The sequence below is a fragment of the Eulemur rufifrons genome, chromosome 6 (assembly GCF_041146395.1).
Source record: "Eulemur rufifrons isolate Redbay chromosome 6, OSU_ERuf_1, whole genome shotgun sequence".
NCBI lineage: Eukaryota > Metazoa > Chordata > Mammalia > Primates > Lemuridae > Eulemur > Eulemur rufifrons.
The window spans coordinates 8,917,583-8,937,297 of NC_090988.1; the positions used below are offsets into that span (position 1 = coordinate 8,917,583).

Below are 19,715 nucleotides of genomic sequence, written 5' to 3' on the forward strand. Positions count from 1 at the left end.
AGTGATTAAATGATGAGTCCTTTTGCATTCAAAAGAAATCTTTGCACCAACAGTAGAAATGGAGATGAGAAAAAAAGCCACAATGCGCTTCTTATTGGCACAATTTTTGGTGCAATTTGCCTGAAGCTTCCCTTAAACATTTAGGGAGTAGTGCTATATTGATGAGACACTGCTTACAGCCTAGAGAATGCTGAGATGGGCAACCACGAGCAGCTCTATGCAAATGATGTATGTCCTGTGCCAAAAAATAAAATGGAGAGCCGCATTGCAGATAGAACTCCTAGGGACTGGGGTGGGGAAGGAAGCTGGCTTCACACAAAACTGACACAAGCACTTTTACACATGGTCCATGCTACTGGTGTCAGATATTCAATCTTCCTATAGGTATTCTGTCTGTGTAAACAACTGAAGGCAAATTTTCTAAAACCAAAAACAATCAAACAGAGCATGTTTCCAAGCAAACATACTAGAGGATTATCTGAAAACACACCTCCACTTCTGTCTTCCTTGCCTATGTATTTGAGGAAGAACAGGGAAGAAGAGATGGAAGTGGATTTAAAAAAAAAAAAAAAAAAGCCCTTATTCTCGAAGATTTAATATAAAGGCTACTTTCTCTCTGAGGTCCCCCTTAACCACTGCACTGCAACTCACAGTAATCTTTCTTTCCTTTTAATACCTTTAAGGTTTTCATTTTCCTGCATCCCATATTGATTTGCATGATAAGATATCTGGTTGTGTTCAAAGAACTGGACTCCCCAATTAGCAGTGAATTCCTTGAGAACAGGCACTGCTTCTATTCCCCCACTCTACCTCTCACAGTCATTGAACATAGCAGATGCTCAAAATATTTGATTGCCTGGGTAATGTCACCAGCAAATAACCGCAAATCAAAAGTTGATTTTGTGATACAGTGTATGAAATTTAAGGAATCACTTTATCTCTGTGTAATATTTCATGCCTTGTATTCTGCAATTCCGGAGAACAAGTTAGGTGGGCTGCGTTTGGGGGCGGGCTCTGGGGCAAGCAGATGTACGTTAAAATCCATCAGGCCAATGAAACTATGCCCCCATGGGATTAAAATAAACTGGATTATTTAGAGTGTGCGCAAGCAGTAAGGGATGTCCGCAGACTTCATTTAATAATTAGAGCTGAGACGCGTTTTAAAGGGTCTGGAAGACTGAGTCGTCGCAGGTGATTGCCGCAAGGCCGCCCTCAGTTCGGTGGCACTTTGGGAATTTGTGCTTTCCCTCGGCGATCCTCGCTCTGCGCGCGCTCAGGTCCTCAGCCCAGGGAGCGCAGAGCCGCACGGCGGCTTCCCACCACCAGAGGGCGCCGGGAAGAGCCGCTCCTCCGGGAGCGCGGTCGCTCTTCCAGCACGCCCCGCTCCCGCCGACGTCGACCCGGAAGTTGTCGCCGGCGGGCGGCCGGCCGGCAGCCCTGATAGATCCGGAGCTGCGGAGCGCAGTCGCCAGGGCAGCCTGGTCCAGCGGTGGTTGCGGGCCGAGGCCGGCGGGGAGGATCTCAGTGAGTCCGCTCCAGGTGGGGGCTCAGTCTGGGCGCGCGGCTCCTGGGGCGTGTGACCCAGTCCTGGCCGGCCGCTGCCCTCGGCGTCTGTAAGTGTTTGGGGAGCCCAGGGCCCTGCACCGCCCTCCCTGAGGCTGCGAAGAGGCTTTCCACCCCGGGCGTTATGAAGGCCGCAGAGTTTTCCTCCAAAGCAGCATCTTTGCTGACAGGGACGAGTTTGAGGTCTCTGTTGGTGATAGCCAGCGGGAGAGACAGAGCTGCCGCTGTCTCTTTGCAGTGCCTGTAGGACTTTGAGGGCCCAGAGCCGTGGTTCCCTGAACAGCATCCCGATTTCCTCGTATCTGGGACACAGTCCGTGTCCCTTTCCTTAACTCAGAAGTGAAATAGAAAAAGGACTGTCATCTGAATAAGTCACCTTGCCCGTTCAGCCATGAAGGCAGAGACAGTGCCCCCGCTTCAGGACACCCCAGCTGAGTCCAGCTTTAATCTCAATAATCTGTTGAGTAATCGGAAGCTGATGGCTGTGGGAGTCTTGCTTGGCTGGTTCCTGGTTATCCACCTTCTGGTCAATGTGTGGCTTCTGTGCCTTCTATCTGCATTGCTAGCGGTTCTGGGAGGATGGCTGGGCTCCAGTGCCATTGCGGGGGCTTCAGGTCGACTGCACTTGGAACGTTTCATCCCAGTGGCCACCTGCCCTCCGTGTCCTGAGGCAGAAAGGCAGCTGGAACAGGAGATTAACTGCACTATCCAGATGATTATTCGGGACTTTGTGTTATCTTGGTATCATTCAGTGAGCCAGGAGCCAGCCTTCGAGGAAGAGATGGAGGCAGCCATGAAAGGGTTGGTCCAGGAGCTTCGGAGGAGGATGAGCATGGTGGACAGTCATGCTGTTGCCCAGAGTGTTCTGACTCTCTGTGGTTGTCACCTGCAGAGCTACATTCAGGCAAAGGAAGCCACTGCAGGAAAGCAGAGTGGTCCAGTCGAGCCATCCCAGCTCTGGGAAGCTTACTGTCAGGCCACTGCCCCACATCCTGCTGTGCACAGCCCCAGTGCTGAGGTCACCCACACACGTGGCGTTGTGAATTTGTTACTGCAAGGGCTAGTGCCCAAGCCCCACCTGGAGACTCGGACTGGACGCCACGTAGTGGTGGAACTCATTACTTGCAATGTAATCTTACCACTGATCAGCAGACTGTCAGATCCTGACTGGATCCACCTTATAGTAGTAGGTATCTTTTCTAAGGCCAGAAATCCAGCACAAGTGACTAAACCACTCTGCACATCCAGTGCCCTGGAACAGCCCTCAGTGCCCACGTCTCTACCACTGCTTGCTGAGGCAGAACATCTGCCAGGAGGGAGAGCCCCTTCTCCAGTAGCAGCCCCACTGTTCCCAAACTGCAGTGAGACAGAGGGGCCTTCAGGCCGCTCCCCAGAGATTGAAGAAGGCCATGAAGCTGTAGAGGGAGATTTGGGTGGGATGTCTGAAGAAAGAAAAGTGGGAAACAGCCTATCTCATTTCCTACAGCCAGATATTCGAGGCCCCTTGTTTTTATGTGAAGACTCAGAGCTGGATTCTCCACTGTCTGAACTGGGCAAAGAAACCATCATGCTCATGACTCCAGGCAACTTCCTCTCTGACAGGATTCAGGATGCCCTGTGTGCCCTAGAGGGTTCCCAGGCTCTGGAGCCTAAGGATGGTGAGGGATCTGAAAGCATCGAAGGAGCAGAAGCTGAGGAGGGGCCAAGGACAGAGACAGAGACAGGCCTGCTGGTCTCCATGCTGAACTCCTGCCCTGAGATCCAGATTGACACAGCAGACAAGGAGGTAGAGCAAGATGTCACCTCCCTTACAGCTTTGCTGGAGGGGCCAGAAAAGACCTATACCCCACGACCCTCATGCTTAGAGAAGGATCTCACCAATGATGTGAGCTCCCTCGATCCTGGTCTGCCACCGGTTTTGCTTTCTTCCTCTCCGCCTGGCCCTCTTAGTTCAGCCTTCAGCTTTGAGCCCCTGAGTAGTCCAGATGGCCCAGTTGTCATCCAGAACCTTCGTATCACTGGCACCATTACTGCCCGAGAGCACAGTGGCACTGGATTCCACCCATACACGCTCTACACTGTGAAGGTAACAGGATTAAAGCTGCAGGCACCCACTCTGGGCTGGGAATGGGTTTGGAAAGCAGAGTCAGTGAAGCTAATGTTCTCAAGGGGGGAGATGTCTCTTATTAGTTTGCAATGTTTAATTCAACAAGCATCTATGTGAATGGTCTGAAGCTAATTTGTTAGGCAGAGTAGGCTCTTATCCTGTACTCGTACAGGACAATACTAGAATCTCAGAGTTGTTAGAATACTGAGGGTGGTATTTTTCAGGGGTTCGCAAACTTGACTGCACCTCAAAATCACTTGAGTTGCTTTTTAAATATACAGATTCTGACAGACTTTGATAAATTCTGAATGAGAATTTCCAAGGATGGGTCCCGGGATCCTGTATTTTTTTAATATGGAACTCTCCAGGTAGCATGGAGACAGCCTGTCCTAAGGCCATTTGCAGGGAACTGCTGCTTTAACCTAACCAGCCCTCTTCATGTCATCTCTGCCAAGTAGTACTCAAGTCTGTGCTTAAACACCTCCGAGAATGAGGAACTTGCTACCTTGTAAGACAAATATAGGTAAATAACCTACCTTCCTAAAACAAAGTACAAAAGATGCTAGTATTTTTAAAAAGAAAGAAATTAGCAAGGAAGAAGTTTGGAAAGAGAATTCCTGGGCAAAATCCTTTCCATTGGGTTTTACTTGCTTTCTTGAATTTATCTCATTCCTCATGCCAGAGCTACCACCAGGCACAAGCCTGGGTGCTATACTCCTCCTCACGAACCCCCAATCCAAGTAAGAGGGAAAGGGCCTTCCCTGATCTGCTGAACACAGCTGCAGCATCACCTCACATTTTAAAAAGGAACATTATGACATTTTCAAATAAGACAGAATGGAAATTGTTAGAAACACACACATGCACACACCTACACCCCTTATAAAATAGGTAAGAGTTAGAAGTACAGATGTCTGGTCATAAAATAACTCAGGCCAGCCTCAAAGGACTGGTATAACTTTGTTAAAATTTTGCCTGCCTTTTTTGTTGTAATTCTGGGTGTCCCTGTGACATGCACCTTTTTCCCATATAAGTGTTGGCTTCTGGTTATTTTATCTTCTATTTATGTTATATTCCAACATTGACATTAAACAACAGTTTTTCCCCCCTCATTAGCAGAAAAATTAAGTTTATGGATAGAATTTTTAAGTTTGTAGTCTTTCTTCCATTATTCTTTTTTCTTTCTTTTGCTAAATTTTGACATCTGCTACTACTTACTCCAAGAAAGGGGTAAAGTGAAAAATGAGAACAAAGGAATATAGCCAATTGTTTGAGTTTGAGATTGGGTTTAGATTTTTATATGGACATCTTATTTTTATGATTTTTAATTCGTATGCCAATATTATGCATTCTTATAGTAAAACAGTTTTATGTGATGGAAATGAACATATCAGTATTGAATATTATCCCTCAAGGAGCAGAACATTCCACAGAAAGCATCATAATTCCCAGGTGCTTCCGGTTTCAGAGTCCCCCCCTGAATTCCACCTGTCCCTCCCATCTCAGTCTTTCCTTCTCAGTACTGTTCTAAGGAACTGTTTTGCTCATACCAGCCCATAATGAATACCTCACTCTATCTGCCTCTAGAAAATTTTTAAACACCAGTCTTGAGTCCCACCAACTAGGAGATAGGTTTTCCCATCATGTGCCACGGTACAATTCCTCAACAAAACAATAGAAAGGATTACGTATATATTTTGCCCACATCATTTCTCTGTATCTTAACTATTCTGTCTAAAGTCTTCCCATGTACTGAGTTGCAGCTTCCATGCCATTCACGGTGTCCACTGTTTGGGGAATATGCCCACATACCTGCCCTCCACAGCTGTAGAAGGCAGCAGACTTTGACCCTTTATAACATCTCCGATCTTTACATGACTGCTAATAATACAGATGATGTGTACTCAGGAAAAAAATTTCCTTAGCTTTAAGAATAACCATTAGGCACATTAATCTGCCTAAAGCAAAACAAAAACAAATGCCCCTTTAATTTATTCCAGGCCAGCAAATGATTTTTGTTCATCTGCTGTTTGGATTATTTGTTCTTTCCCCAAGTAATATAGATAAGCATTGGTTGAGTGTACTAAAAAAATTGTTTTCCCCTTGTAATGTCTAGCACTGTAATTTAGGGGTAATAGAGGCACTGCTTTTTTTGTAGGTGTTATGCCTTCTGTTTTATACTCAATCTTGGGAATTTGAAAAATAATTATGTAGCTATTTTTGTAAGTAAAGAAAGTATCTAGGAGAGGGAGCTTTCAGATGGAAATAGCAGTGGGGAGCAATAAAACTTCGGATTTCTGGGCCATATATACTAAGAAGTACAACTCATACTTTAATTCAGTAACCACTGGAGTTTGAGTTATTCATTACAACTCAGGTCAGCAATCAGATATAGGAGGTTCTGGAACAGAATAGGGACATCTCCCTTCCTTTATCCCTACTCTACTCTTCCTGTGTGGCCATTGAACAAGTAGTTATTAAAGCCAGAATAGAAGATTACCTAACCCTGGCTGATTGGGTCAACGTATTTGTTCATTCAATAGTACGAGACAGCCCTTGACGGTGAGAACAGCAGCGGCCTGCAGCAGCTGGCCTATCACACTGTGAATCGCCGCTACCGGGAGTTCTTGAATCTGCAGACCCGTCTAGAGGAGAAACCGGATCTACGAAAGTTCATCAAAAGTCAGGAGTTTCCCCAGCCGTGCTGTCTCCTTCCTTCTCACATCTTGCCACCCTGATCCGAGAGCTTGGTGGCCTCTTGGTTTGGGGGGAGGGATGGAGGGTGCAGCATTGCAGGTCTCTGCTGCCAAAGTTTGCTTGCAGAGTTTTGAGTTTTAGTGCTGGACAGCACTGATCACATTCTTTCTGAGGTGGTCCTTTGCCACTGCATGCTTTGTTCTGGAGCCCCATCTGGTTTAAGTTTAAAAAAGAGTGTTTACATTTCCACTTGTGCCTATACGATAGTATGAGGAGTTAAATTAACTTTTCCAGATTCGTACATTGATGGCCTTTAAATACTAAAATATTATGCCAAGGTTCTTGTCACTTGCTTTTAACATCCAGACCTTTTGTATGCTGTTTGACACCTCTCAGGCACAAGGGAAAATTTTAAAATGTAATAAAATTTAACTCTAAAAGTAAGGTAATAACCGGTTACTGTGTTTTAAAAAAAATACTGATGACCACACAAATATATTAACAAGTTTGGACATAAATTATGCATTTTATTTCTTAATTACAATAGTTGGTATTGAGCTAAAATTAAAAATATGTGCAAGGTTCTCTTCTAAGTACTTTACCTGTTAACTCATTTAATCTTCCTAACAGCTTATGAGATAGATACTATCATTATCCTCATTTTACAGAAAAGAAATGAAGTCACAGAAAGATTACACAACTTGCCTATGGTCATCATTGTAGTAGGGATTAGAGCCAAAATTTAAACTTGGACCATTGAACTTCAGAGCCCTCACTTGTAACCACTATAGTGTTGTATGTATCATGCTCCTAGGGTATATTTGGAACTCCTAAAGTTTAAAAAAAAAATCCAAGGAAATAGATTCAATAATTCTGATTTGCTTGTATGTTTATTTGGAATAGCTCTCTGTGAATATTAAATGAATTTTTTTTTCTTTTTAAAGATGTGAAGGGTCCTAAAAAGCTCTTTCCAGATCTTCCGTTTGGAAACATGGATAGTGACAGAGTAGAAGCCCGTAAGAGCCTCCTAGAATCATTCTTAAAGGTCAGCATCTTCCTGTTTTGGCTTTGCTCTCATTCTAACCCCCCGAAAGCCAAAACAAGGTGGAGAGATCTGGGGATTGGAATTTCTCTGTAAAATTTTTTCGTGTGTCTTACTTTTGCAGCAACTCTGTGCCATTCCTGAGATCGCTAACAGTGAGGAGGTGCAGGAGTTCCTTGCCCTAAACACAGACGCTCGTATTGCCTTCGTCAAGAAACCGTTCATGGTCTCTAGAATAGACAAGGTACCAGCAGGGCCACTGTGCTCAGCTTCAGTTTCTACCTATAAATGTGGGGTATTCATCAGAATGGAGGCAGTGCTTGAAAAATAAGAGGCTGTGAATGGGGAGGGACAGCATAGAGGGGTCAATAGAACGTGGACTATAATTTTCAAGACCTTTTGCCAGATAGTGGCTGAAGCATCAACTTGCTGAATCATGGTGGAATAGGAGTTGGGAAATGGTACCCCTGACACTAAGGGTAGGCATATCTCCAGAGGGTATGTGATACTATTATTCTAGTGGAGGCAAGTGAGGATAAATCTGTATCTTCATAGATGGCTGGCTGGGGGTGGGTGTGAGGGGTTGCTAACTGGAGGTAAAGGTCGTTCCCATTTTTGGTCACACAGGAAAGAGAGCTCTAAGACAAGACACTAGGCCAGATTTAGATTGATGTAGTGATTCTCTGCATGAGACAGAGTGTGGAGAGAACTGTACCTTCTTCAAGAGGGTGTCTCAGCACCTGTGGAGATGGTAGAAGGACATTTGTGAAACATATCTGGGACCTGTAAGCAGTGATCACCAACTGATACTGGAGTCTGAGGTTTATGTTTACCAGAAGATGACATGTGTTTTACAAGGTTGGGAAACGCTCACTCATTGGCAAAAGTGGGTCCTCCCTCTTCTCATCTGGGCTTGGGGGGACACAATAAAATGGAATTTCAGTGGTAGGTTTTAGAGGACATCCATTGCTATGTGGAAAAAACTACAAACTTGAAAGTGATCAACTAGGTAAAACCTCCACAGTTCCATGCAAATGTGTTTATTCATTGATTCTTTCAGCATCTACTTACTGGATGGCAGTTTTGAGCCAGGCACTTCACTAGTTGCTGGTGATACAAGAGTGGCCAAGACAGATGAGGAACCCCCCCAATCCCTACAAACTACAATTCTGTGAGCTTAGAGAGCAAGTCGTGTTTTCAAAGCTACTTTATCTATACTCATGCCACCCTCTGTGTTCATTCCTGGTTGGCCGTTCCCTGGCCTTTACTGTGGTCTTACTGACCACTTCGGCCCTATCTTAGCTATGCTAGCTGTGCTCCTGCTGGGGGAGCACCAAGAGAATGAGTTAAAGGGGGCATGGTGTTGCTCTGAGCCAGCAGTGTTAATTAGCAAGAGACACCAAAGGAAAAGTGAATGTTTCATTCTGTTTCTGTGACATTTGAAGGTTTCATTTGTTTGTATATTTTCCTTTTTAGCAAGTATCTGTGTGCCATTTTCCCATTCTCAGAAATACAGTTAATTCCTATTCTTTAATGAGGATTATTTTGTTTGGTCTTTATGAGTAGAGAAGTTTATATCAACTGTAGATACCTTAATTTTGACCTGAGTGATTTTTGTTATTCTTTTCTTACCTAATGAAGACAAATTGTTTGAATTGACTAGAGAAACCAGTTCTTTGCTGTGTGAATTACTCTAAGCATGTTTATATTACATATGCCCTAGACTGTATGTTTTATTTTTAATTGTCATCTTCACTCTTCCTTTTCTCTTTATATTCCGACCTATATTACTTTTACTTATTCACAGCTTGGGGAAGGTATTATCAATTTTAAAATTGAAATCACTTTTCTATAGAAAAAGAGAAAAGTTGAAATGAAAAGGACTCTACCAGCCTGCAGATCTCCTAGGTTTTAATTTATCTCACTATTTGTTTTGGCTGCTTTTCTCATGCCACTGTTTGTTTTACTCTTTGAGGAAGAAGAATTTTATGGCCATAGAGAAAAGGGAGGATGGTTGTCACTAAGTCATTAGCTGGTATTTGACTTTCCTGATGGATAAGGCTCCGCTAGACAACGTGGCTCTGTACTCGTCCTGTTGCTAAAATGCTGTGAGGTGACTGCTCGTTTGGGGGTTTCCATCTGGGGCTGTGGACGGCCTTACTGACCCTGCACCTCTGACCCCTGCAGATAGTGGTGAGTGCTATCGTGGATACCTTGAAGACAGCATTTCCTCGCTCTGAACCCCAGAGCCCCACAGAGGAGCTGAGTGAGGCTGAGACTGAAAGCAAGCCTCAGACAGATGGCAAGAAGGCTAGCAAGTAAGAAGCCCTCCAGTCACCCAGGGACCCTTCCTCAATTCTCAGGTTGATCCCCAGTCCTCAGCCAAAACTCACCCTCGTTCTCAAGCCTTAGAAGAGGAGATGGGTCACATATACCAGTTTTTAGGCAAAGCCAGACCCTGGGCTCATCAGTGCTCCACCCAGAGGAGCATGAGTTGCTACAGAAGCAGCGTGGCTGAATGTTTGCTTTTGCCATGGAAACCCAGGGCTCAACTGACCTGGGATTTTTGACTAGAAGGAAAACTCTAAAATATGGATATTCTCTTTTCTATTTTCCTGGGAAATAGAGATATTTCTTTCCTACTGAGGATTAAGGCATATAGCTGATCTCTATTTGCCATCGTTTCTGGAAATCTTGGCTCAGAATTTGCATATACTAGCGATAAACAGGAAAAGGCTAGAATGGAAACTTGCAGGCCCTATTTTAGTAACTGGTTGACTGCTGCTACTCTGCTGCACTAGGGTCCCAGCTGTTCTCTGGCAGCATTCAAAGCCCATGTGTGGAAGGCATGGGCACCAAACTTACCCTTACTGAAAATTTCATCTATGTCTGGGTTGTCATGAAGGAGAGAGAGGGGGAGTGTGTGAGTCTGTGTGTGTGTGCATGCATGTCTGACCCCGTCTGTCTTTGTCTGTGTGCCCATGTTTCACGGCCCAGGAATAAAAGATTCACAGTATTTAGCCTTTTTAACCTGGGACCATATTTTGATGGATGACCATGACGCCTGTGCCTACGAGTCCCCTATTCCTTGAAATGTTGAAGTTATCAATGTTTCAGTGTTGCAGTTTCCTCTCTAGTTTTAGTTGAACGTAAGGGGGATAAATGGATGTCCAAACAGGGTACACTACCAACAGCAATAACAAAAATACTTGGTCTATGCCACTGTCTGTTTAATCTTCAACAAATTTTTAGTTAGTGCCTAGGGTGTGCTAGCCACTCTTTCAGCCTATGGGACTATAGCCATGATACAGATTGGTCCCTATTTTATTTGGCGCCCTTTCACAAGTGCACTATAGTTATAGCTTAGTGTAAGTTGTACTATCTATTAGGAGCCAGAATATACATTGTTTGGGGGATTTCAGGGCCAAGTCTTTGCTGGCAACTCTGACCACAGTACGCTCCCAAGAATAAGCATCAGTGCTATTGTTTTAATGTATTATCAATACTTGCCAGCTTGTATGGGGATCAAGACCATGAATTACATTCTCTTGCTACTTTTTGTTTCTATACCAGGTCCAGATTGAGGTTCTCATCCAGTAAAATTGCTCCCGCAGTAAGTGTTACTGAAGCACATGACAAGATTCTCTATTGTCTCCAGGAAGCCAATGTGGTAAGAACCAAAGCCCAGGGAATTTGAGACATTAAGATCTGGGAAGTTGATTCTGCAGTTATAGGCAGTTGAGATATTCTCTAAAGTCAGAAAGGTTCTGCTAAAGGACTTAATTAACATCTGGATCTCTAATTTTTATGCTAAAATGATTTTCTCTTGGGTGGTTTGGAATTCCTACCAGTTCTGGGTTGGCAGATTGGCTTCTCAAGGGTAGGAGGTTTGGGATGCTAGATGACAGCATGAGAAGGAAAACCAGTTCTGGAATACTGAATGACAACATGAGAAAGAAAGCCAGTTCTGGGAAGAGAACAGATGACCCCAAAATGTGTGCAGAAGTGATCCCAGAATCGCAGGGTAGGGTTGTTTTACTTGCAACTTGGGTAAAAAGTAAAACCTTTCCTAAAGTAGTCACAGATTCATTGAGGTTCTATACCCCTGGTACTTTTACAAGGGAGAGACAGGGAAACCTAGAGCACTGCATTTGCTGCCCTCCTACATTCTTTATGTGATGTGCCACTGGCTGTTTCTTCAGGAGTCAGAGATCCTATCCATGTCTGGGATGTTATCCTTTATTGAAAAACAGACAAAGTTACTGGAAATGCAGCCGGCAGGAGTCCCAGAAAAAGATCCTGGGCAAACCCCCAAAGGATATGTGGACAGTTACTTGTCGGATGCAGCCGTGCCAGCCCAAGACCTCAGAAACAGTGATCTAGGTAAGTGGCCAGGTCTCTGCTCCCACAGCAAAGGGAGCCAGAGTGAAGTTTACTTGGGACTTGGGATAGTTGGACTTTGTAGCTTTAATTTCTTTTCTGTTCATCTGAGCGAGTCAGGTTTTGAACTCCAGTGTTGGAGGTGATACGCTAGGGTACAGGGATGAGTAGGACACAGTCCCCAGAGTTCAGTCGAGCAGAGGATCAGGGCACAAACACAGGGAGTTCTAATCCAGCAGGATGAGATCCATGCTTATAATATTGATATCTTGTCAAAGTTATTTTTATCATGCTTTGGCATATCAAACTTCTGCCATTCTCTAGAAGGTTTCTTCCTTTAGTATCTGCAACACCACTTTCCTGGTTTTCTTTCTGCCTTTCTTGTGGCCCCTTCTCAATCCGCTATGTTGGCTCCCTTATCCACCTTCCAGAGCTGGATTTTTGGCTCTTTATTATTCTGCACACTCTCCCTGTTGATCCCACCTGTACTGTTATTTTCAACTCTAACACAAGTGTGATGATGCTTAAATGTTTGATGTTATCTCCTCTCGAATATACCACAGGGCAACTGAAGTGTAACATGTTCAAAATGGAATTCATCTTTTTCCCTACATCTCTTCCTCTTCTTTATTAACTGCCATGGCAGACAATACCACCTAGTTACCCAAGGGTGAGCGGAGAGGGAGGAAAGGTGAAGGTTCTGCTGCCTCCATATAAGTATTAATATTAGAAGCAGGGCAGGTTTGCTTCCCAGACAAAGAAGGGCAGATGTATTCTATAGAGGAAAAATTCATAGTCCTGGATATTAATTAGTATGTTTGCTAAACTAGAAATTAAAAAAAGAGTTTATCAATTTCAAGACAGAGGCCTCTGCTTAGAATATAAGATCACAAAATCTTGAATTCAGAAGGGTAATAAAAGCTGGTTGCACCACTGTCTCTTTCGTGCCCATGAACAAATCACTTATGCTCTGTGGACCTGAATTTAAGTGTGTGAAACATGGGATTGACAGCCCCATCCCTTCCCTTGGACCTCACTGGTTCCTGAAGCCAGGATGGCAGTGAAAACATGAGAGAACTCTTAAGGGACTGTAAATAAGGTGGTGTGGGTTAAACAATACCCTTCTAGCCAAAATGAAGCCTGTAAATGTTGAATGTCATGTCTCTAAAGGGATAGTTTATGCCTGAGCCCATCTTCTAGCCCTGAGAAATTCAAAGTGCTCATGGGTTGGAAAATCTCCCGTTTTCTTCAACTTGGTGGGACCTTGTTTGCTTTCTTATTTTTTACTGCTATGACTAAGTGTTACCACATGGTGGCAGTTGTAGGCAAATGCTAAACCTCAGAAAGTAACAGAACTGCGGAGGATGACAAAGGCTCAGGGTGATGCTGTTTCCCAAGGAACAGGATATCCCATCTTTGAGCAAATGGCTAGAAAGCAAACAACCTATCAGTCCCACGCCCCTGGAAATGTAAGGGAGAGATGATTAAGAGGGAAGTAGGGTTCAGTTCTAGTAGATCTGTCCAAATCTGAAGTCATTCATGTTCTAAAGAACCCTTAAAAGAGGGTCGCTTGGGCATGCTGACCCAGAAAACACTTGCTGGTCCTAGACTGACCCAGTCATTACTGATGATTAATTATAGTACTAATACAGCAAAAGCACCAGATATCTCAGATTCATTCTGGAACATTATATCCTCCTGGTGAAAGTCTCCCCAGAAACAAATCAGAAATGATGTGGGACTCCAACAACAGATTTAGGGAATAGATGCTTTCCTCCATAAAATGCATTTGTTCAGAAAACTTCAGCTTAACATGGGGTATGAGCTCATCTGTGGCCCTTCCAGCCTTCGCAAAAGGAAAGAAATCAGTAATTGTCATGGCATTTTACCAGAGCTGTGACGTTCTTCCTAGAACTGCATGTTATCTTGAAATTTAGCTAAAGCCTCCTGAATCCAAACCCAGCAGCACTGTGTAATGGAGGTGCTTTCAAAGCAAGGTTTTGCAGGAGAATGAAGCTCAAGTCTGTCCACATCTGCCCACAGCGTTTCCGTGATGCTTTTTGGGGGTGAGTGGAATGCAAGGATGGAAGAGACTAGGCCTTGCCAGTTCCTGTTGCTCACTAGTTGTGAGTTCTTCCTTGGAACAGAGCATACTCATCATCCTGGGGAAATACTGAAGAAATAGAAGCTAAGTAGGCAAAATAATTATATGCAAAGTTTTTTCAAAACATAGAAATATTTACTATTTCTATGAAAATATCAGAAACACAAAAGAATTGTCAAGAAATACAGAGCCTGTCACTGAAATTTCTAGATATGAAGTGACATCTCTTGATTTGAGTGCAGAGGGGTTACAAAAGCACAGTGTGAAGGTGGAAAAGACCCAGGTGCCACCCAGTACAGGAACGATGAGTATGGGTCTCTACTTTTGACATCTTTGCCTCTCTCAGGAACAGAGACAGAGTTAGCCGACACAGCCCTGGATCTGCTCCTCTTGCTGCTAATGGAACAGTGGAAATGGCTATGTACTGAAAACATGCAGAAATTTCTTCGTCTTATCTTTGGGACCCTAGTTCAGAGGTAAGACTGCTGAATTCTCCCTCACATTAGAGTCTTAAATTGCACGGCAATTGGATGTGATGCTGAATTTTGCACTTGAAAGGGTAAGTATAGAGTTTGGGGAACCTGTGACCATAAGAGAAGATACAGTCTCTGTTACAGACATACAGGGATGAAGGCTGCCTTGAGAGTATCAGAAAGTTTTCATTAATCACCTTGCTGAGGAAAGTTTGAAAGTGTGTGGTTCTGTAAGACTTCTGGCATAACTGCACTGAGTTACAGGCATTGCTTGTGATCCTTAAATTGTCCACCCAGTTACGTACTCAAGCCCCACACCTTTCACCTGACTTCATATTGTCAACTGTGATGATAAGCAGTGGGAAAGAAAAGGAGAAAACACCCACATCACTGCTGTTGACATAAAGATTGTTTTCTCTGAGAAGAGCATAAATATTCACAACTGGAGAAGTACTTACTGACACAGGATGGTAAAAATAGAGGGAAGTTTGTATTTGCAAGTTGGCTTTTATAATCCAGGCGTTGTAATCCCAACACCACTTGATCTCCTTAAAGATTGTACACAGGTGGAGTTTTTAGCTGCTGACTTTCTAACCATGGAACTGATGCTGACTTTGCTAACCTGGAGAAGGGCAGAAACACTGTCTCTGAGCCAGATAGACACACGTAGTGCTTGGGCTTTGGCCACTCTTGTTTTGAACTCTCTCTTACGAGACTTCCTGGCAGATCCCAAAGTAAGAAGCAGCCAAATACTGACCTCTTCTGTTAGCACGTGGCTCCTGCTAAGAGAGTGATCAAAAAAATCTTCTTTTACAAAGAATTATGTATCTCTTCTACAAGTAGAAAATCCATTAACAACAAGCAATTAAATCTCCCTTTTCATACTCAAAGTTACACAGGTTCAAGGAGGCTTAGTAAACTTGAATCGTAAAGAGACTAAGTGAAAGAAGAGGAGGCACATCTATATTTGCTGAGTGCTTATTTGTGCCAGCACCTGACCTCTGTTTACAATAATTTCTTATAGCAGCCAAGTGAGGTAGGTAGCCCCATTTTACAGAATGAGAAAATAGAGCTTGGCAAGCTCAATAAACATGCCCAAAGTCAGAGTTAGTGGAATTTCAAGCCAAATTTGTATGACTCCAAAGCCATATATAGTAGCCTTAACACTGGTCTCCAAGTGAATCCCACGAATAAAATACTGACTGATCTCTGTGCCTTTGGGCTTGCCCCCCTTGTCCCTACTCTGTACTCAGCTCTGCCACTAGAGTGCTTTTTCTGAAAAGCAAATCTGAACATATATTCTGCAGTTAAAATTCATAAGTGGTACTCTGTTGACTAAAGATGTGGTTTTTCCAATATGTGTTCCCAAAGTTCTAGGATTCCACAGGAGTGCTTTGGAAGCCAGCTGAGAAGCTAAGGGAAAAACTGAGTGGGGTGTGATCCAACTAAAGCAGTTCCACTTTCATCAGTTTAATATACTGGGTTAAGCAAGGCTTTGTTTGAAAAAGGGCTCCACTGTGTTTCAAATATATATTTATTTCTTTATACTAAAATTTCACCTCCTTTCTTACTTGGTATGATCTGGCTCCAGCCTTATTTCCCATTCTCTTCCATGCAAACTGTCTGTCATTGCCTCTAGGTGAATAAGAAATAAGGCTGTGGTCTCGTTTCTCAGGCCTTCGCTTATCCTCTTGCATCTACCTGAATGGTCTTTCTCTACTCGCTCTCCTCCTACTCCTCCCCTATGTCCCTAACTTTCTCTCTTTTTGTCTGCTTGGCTTCCTGCAAAACACTTTTCAAATATTGAACATAAAGTGTCATTTATTCTGTGAAACCTTCTATAGCATCCTCTCCCACTTTCATTTAGAATTAAGGCACCCTTCACTCTCAAAGTTTCGATAATAATACCTATCACAGTGTATTACATAAAGGATCTGCTTTTCCTAAACTAGTAGTTCTCAATTGGGTATACTTTTGTCCCCAGGGGACATTTAGCAATATCTAGAGATATTTTTGGTTGTCACAACTGAGAAGGGGGGGCGAGATACCTACTGGCATCTAGTGGGTAGAGGCCAGGGTTGCTGCTGAACATCTTGTACTGCAAAGGACAGTCCTCTCCCCCAAACAATGAATTATCCTGCCCAAAATGTCAATAGTGCTAAGATTGAGAAACCCTGCTCTAGACTATCAGTTCTTCAAGGGCCAGAACTAGCTTTGTATCCCCAGCAACTAACACAGGGCCTGGGACATAGTAGATGCTCACTGAATATCTGATAAAGGAATAAACATTTTCCTTCTCAATACCTTAACATTTGAAAATATAGTGGCCAGGCGCGGTGGCTCCCGCCTGTAATCCTAGCACTCTGGGAGGCCGAGGCGGGTGGATCGCTCGAGGTCAGGAGTTCGAGACCAGCCTGAGCAAGAGCGAGACCCCGTCTCTACTAAAAATAGAAAGAAATTATATGGACAACTAAAATATATATATACAAAAAATTAGCCGGGCATGGTGGTGCATGCCTGTAGTCCCAGCTACTCGGGAGGCTGAGGCAGTAGGATCGCTTAAGCCCAGGAGTTTGAGGTTGCTGTGAGCTAGGCTGACGCCACAGCACTCACTCTAGCCTGGGCAACAGAGTGAGACTCTGTCTCAAAAAAAAAAAAAAAAAAAGAAAAAGAAAATATAATCTCCTTATGTTTTATTCAGTCACATATAGATGTCACTAATTAGGCCTCCATTTCTCTTCTCCGTCTATTAGGCTTCCCGTTGCCAATCTTTCAAGTGCTATTAAAAAATGGGAAGATCCCACAACTAGCTAGCATGAGATCACTGATGACCCCTCCTCCTTGAAGTCATATAGATGACAAATTGGTTTCAGAACACAGGAAATTATTCAGTAAGAGCATAAAAGGATAGATGAGTCAGGAGAAATTAAAAAGAGATTGCGATCCATATATAAAAAAGGTAGAAAGAAGTTTGCCTGAAGTTTGAATAACTCAGAATATTAAAGGGCTTGGGCCAGGCCAGATAAAGGAGAGAGAACTATATTCTGAGAATTAGAGACAGATCACTGAGGAAGAAATGTTTTATGGTTTTATGTAGCTAGGTCCATGGAGATCTAAAGCAGGAAAGTTAAATACGAAGGAAGCAAGCCCCAGGTGCACGGTAGATGTGGGAAAGGCAGAGCTCATTTCGGGGTTCAGAGTGGAGGCTGAGACTCACAAGCCAGCTTGCATTGCCTCAGTGGACGACGATTATAAAGTCTCTGGTGATAGGGAGGAGACGGGAATAAGGTGGAGTGTATGGTTATAAAGAAGTGATTATGCTGTGCTCTCTAGCCTAAGCTGTTTCTTCGCTTGACTGGTAGAAATTTGTCCGGGCTGTTCTGTAGCATTCCCTTTACCTTAAAATACTTATATCTCTCTATCCAACTGGGGATTTATTTTGGTCTTATTCCTTTATTCCCTGAAAAAAATGTTAATAAGGGCTGTCAGTAATGAAAAAAACAGGCACAGTCGCTACTTTCACATATTTTACTGTTTAGTTGGGGTAAGAACTGAAACCCAGGGCCTCACCCAGATCACAAAGCTGATAGGCAGGGGAGCCGAAATTCAAAGTCCAAGTTCTTATCTACTGCAGTAGGTTACTACTATTCTATATATATTCTTTGAGCTTCAGTTTCCTCATCTGGAAAACAGGAATAATGATGGTGTCTATCGCTTTGGGTGTATACGTGTCCAGTAAATGTTAGGTCTTGCCACATGCTCTTCAGGAAAGAAAAGAAGAATAAAAAATATTTTCTGTTCCTAATGCCTTCAGCTAGTGGTCCCAAATGAGCTCCACTTTTTATGTCTTCAAGACACCCCACCCCATACCAGTCTTCTCCTGCCAGCTGCCACCATCCCTGTTGTGCCCATCTCTGAGCTGTGTGGAACTGGGCTTCTAAACAGTGGAGGCTTTGTGAGGCCTTTCAAGATGATTTTGTGCCAGTGGGCAAATTTGTTAAAGCAACAACCAGAACATTGCCACGTGGTGCATCAGGAAGCAGAAAACCTGGGCTCCTTCCAGTTCAGACCAGCACAAGTTAAGTACACAGTGCAGTGGTATTTTTCAGGGGTAGTGGTGCTCCTGGTGACAGGGGCGTGGGAGAGCTGCTGGAGTCAACTGGGCCTTTCTTCATGAGAAGAGCTTTCGAGTCAGGTAGAGTCCCTCCACTTCCCACACCCATTCCTACCCTCCGCTAGAGCCACCCCTCCGGGGAGCTGGGGAGATAGCTGTCTGGTGAATGAAAACTAGCAGAACCGAGTGCAGCTCATGCCAGAAAGGAAATCAGGAGGAGGGATTACAGCTGAATTGCCCTTGATTTTCTTTTCACTTTCTGGGTGTTTTTTGTTGCCATCATAATTGCTGTTTGTATGTGTGTGCATGCTTTTTTTTTGTTTTGTTTTTTTAATGGAGAGGCATCACTGTTTGGAAAAGCAGGAAAATTCTGAACGTATTTAGTGAATTTGAATGAAGCCAATGTGAAAATTGTACAAGAGCAGAATTTTATGGCTAGTCGCTTTTGAAAAACTCATTGTTACTGTGTAGTCTGTTATCATTGTTCATCATAGATATTTCCAGGTGATGATATTTTATACTTGTTCAGTTATCTCATATTCTTTCCTGCTAAAAAGTTTTTATATCTCATCAAACTATATCTTGTGCCTATTTTGTTTTGTATTAGCTATAATGAAAATGGGACCACGCTGGTTACCACTCTCCTCACCCTAAGCTTGCACAGATGAGAATTAAAAGAAGAATCTCATCCTTCCCTGTTTGAGGCCTTTCATTTCTCCCTTCAAATCATTATCCTCATCTTCTTAATATTTTTGGCCCTCTTCTTGAGTATCGTTTGCTGGTTTCACAGTGTTCTTGAAGCCTCCTTAAGACAGGAAGCATGAAGTTGAGGTGTCTTAAGAAAGAACCAGTTCCCCTTGCAGAGGCTGCAGGGATCTGGCACTCATGGCCTCACACCAGCAAGTCGGTGTGTATGGTGGACATAGAAAAGACAGGGCTCATTTCAGGGTTCAGTGTAGACGTTGATCATCTCATCAGGAGATTTACTATCCAGCAAACATTTGTTGAGAGTTGATTTTGCGCAGACACTGTACTGAATGCTGCAAGGATATTGTATCATTTAATTCCCTCAAAAGCCGTGTGAAAGAGGTATCATGACCTCCATGTCAAAGATGAGGAAACTAAGACTTATAAAGAATTTGAGTTATTTAATCAAGATCACAGGGCTAATTATTATATCACAAGCAGAATTTGGATCCAGGTTTTTCTGTTTTCTAGCTATGTGGTTCTCTAAA

General features: G+C 43.4%; 1 protein-coding gene across 6 annotated transcripts in view; it reads left to right on the forward strand.

Annotated features, from left to right (window-relative positions):
* The first annotated feature begins 1,430 nt into the window (after positions 1–1,430).
* The window catches only part of SNX19 (sorting nexin 19), a 40,590-nt gene continuing 22,305 nt past the window's right edge, over positions 1,431–19,715 (forward strand). For 2 of the 6 annotated variants that reach the window (XM_069470716.1, XM_069470718.1), the window contains exons 1-8: positions 1,431–3,649; positions 6,214–6,352; positions 7,312–7,412; positions 7,534–7,653; positions 9,597–9,727; positions 10,983–11,079; positions 11,612–11,792; positions 14,240–14,369. In XM_069470716.1, the coding sequence (XP_069326817.1) occupies positions 1,955–3,649; positions 6,214–6,352; positions 7,312–7,412; positions 7,534–7,653; positions 9,597–9,727; positions 10,983–11,079; positions 11,612–11,792; positions 14,240–14,369 (2,594 nt within the window). In that variant the 5' untranslated portion in view covers positions 1,431–1,954. Of the gene's footprint in view, positions 3,650–6,213; positions 6,353–7,311; positions 7,413–7,533; positions 7,654–9,596; positions 9,728–10,982; positions 11,080–11,611; positions 11,793–14,239; positions 14,370–14,814; positions 14,817–15,737; positions 15,776–19,715 lie in introns of those variants that run through there. The other 4 variants (XM_069470719.1, XM_069470721.1, XM_069470722.1 and 1 more) reach the window with 4 other exon arrangements.